The following is a 1,621-nucleotide window of genomic DNA, read 5'->3' as shown; positions in this document are numbered from 1 at the left end:
GCCTTATATGAAGAAAGCAGCACGTCATTTACAAGTATTTTACATTAAAATGGTGCATGTAACGTGTCTTGCGCATGTATTACACCGAGTAGCAGAAGACATTCGTTCACATTTTCCTGTTGTTGATGATTTAGTGGCTAATGTGAAAAAAATTTTCCGCAAATCCCCACATCGCTTACAAATATTCAAAACACTTGAACCTGATTTAGCATTACCACCAGAACCAATTCTAACTCGCTGGGGAACATGGATTTCGGCAGCTATATATTATTGTGAACATTTTGAGTCAATTAAGCATGTTGTCGAATCGTTTGATTCAAATGATAGCGTAGCAATTAAAAAAGCTCAAGATGTATTGAAATCTCAAACGCTGCAAGCAAATTTGATTTATATCAAATCGAACTTTGAATGTTTACCAACGGCCATAAAACAACTTCAAGAGCAAAAATTATCATTGTTTGATTCAATTAAAATAACCGAAACAATAAGTGGCATAGTTAAGAAACTTCAAGGGCAACATAGTGACAGTATTAAAACTAAATTAGATTCAGTTCTAAATAGTAATACCGGCTACAAAATGATTTGCAAAATTTCCAAAATATTATCCGGTGAAGAGGAAAGTATGACAAATCTAGGACTACCCGAAGACATGACCCTTGATGATTTTTCGTATTTTAAATATGCACCAATCACCTCTACTGACGTTGAAAGGTCATTTTCAAAATACAAAAATTTAGTCACAGATAACCGTCGTTCATTAAAGCTTGACAACATTAGAAAATCGATGATAGTACAATGTAATTTCTAAGGTAAATATAAATTTTGTAATTAAGTTATTAATGTTATTTTAGTATTAATGAATAAATTTGTTTTAAAAGTTTCAGATTTAAAATGAATAACTGACAAAGACGATGTAACACAGTTCATGAAGCTCAGGAATAGTATTAAATAGTATTTAAAATCTATTTTTTTTTTAATTGTAACATAAAAATAATAAAATATAGCTATAAAAAAAATGAATGGATAATTCATGTTATTTCAAAAATAAAAAAAATATTAAATATAAATAAAAAAATTTTAAGTAAGCATTTTTAAGTGCATAATTTGAGATATTTAGTGCATATAAATGCATATTTTTTAACTTTTTAAGGCATATTTCAAAGCATATTTTGCCAATTTTAAGTGCATAAATGCATGCTTATTTAGGCATTTTTTAGGGCATAAACTTACGAGCCCTGGTTATCAATATTATCACGCAACTAACCGAATTCTACCATACAATATAAAAAATAAATAATAAAATACCAATACCACAGATTTCTAATTAATACATTAGCATGAATTGGAGGGAAAATAGTGTAAATGCCAAAATTCCTTCTATGAATTTCAATAGTTTAAGATATTAAAAATAATACCTTCGTAGGTATTTGATTTTCTTAATATATTTTATGCTTAAATTATAAAAATATAATTTGTTTTTGTAAGTATATTATAATAATTATATCGACCCTGCCGGCCCTCACAAGAACCGGCCCATCGGGAAGTTTCCCGATTTCCCGATAGGCCAATCCACCCCTGTCGGCCAATTTATTGAACTACGTACATTGTTTGTACCTATATA

At 29.2% G+C, this 1,621-nt stretch overlaps 1 protein-coding gene across 1 annotated transcript; it reads left to right on the top strand.

The window, feature by feature from the left end:
- Positions 1-7: 7 nt before the first annotated feature.
- LOC107882959 lies at positions 8-1,012 on the top strand. Its single transcript, XM_016802177.2, has 2 exons — positions 8-809; positions 879-1,012. Exon 1 carries the CDS (start codon positions 8-10, stop codon positions 806-808), a length of 801 nt encoding a protein of 266 aa, XP_016657666.2. The 3' UTR covers position 809; positions 879-1,012.
- The last annotated feature ends 609 nt before the right edge of the window (positions 1,013-1,621 follow it).

The sequence above is a fragment of the Acyrthosiphon pisum genome, chromosome A1 (genome assembly GCF_005508785.2).
Source record: "Acyrthosiphon pisum isolate AL4f chromosome A1, pea_aphid_22Mar2018_4r6ur, whole genome shotgun sequence".
NCBI lineage: Eukaryota > Metazoa > Arthropoda > Insecta > Hemiptera > Aphididae > Acyrthosiphon > Acyrthosiphon pisum.
Note: the sequence above shows the minus strand (reverse complement) of the source record. Positions and strands in the feature narration are given on the sequence as shown.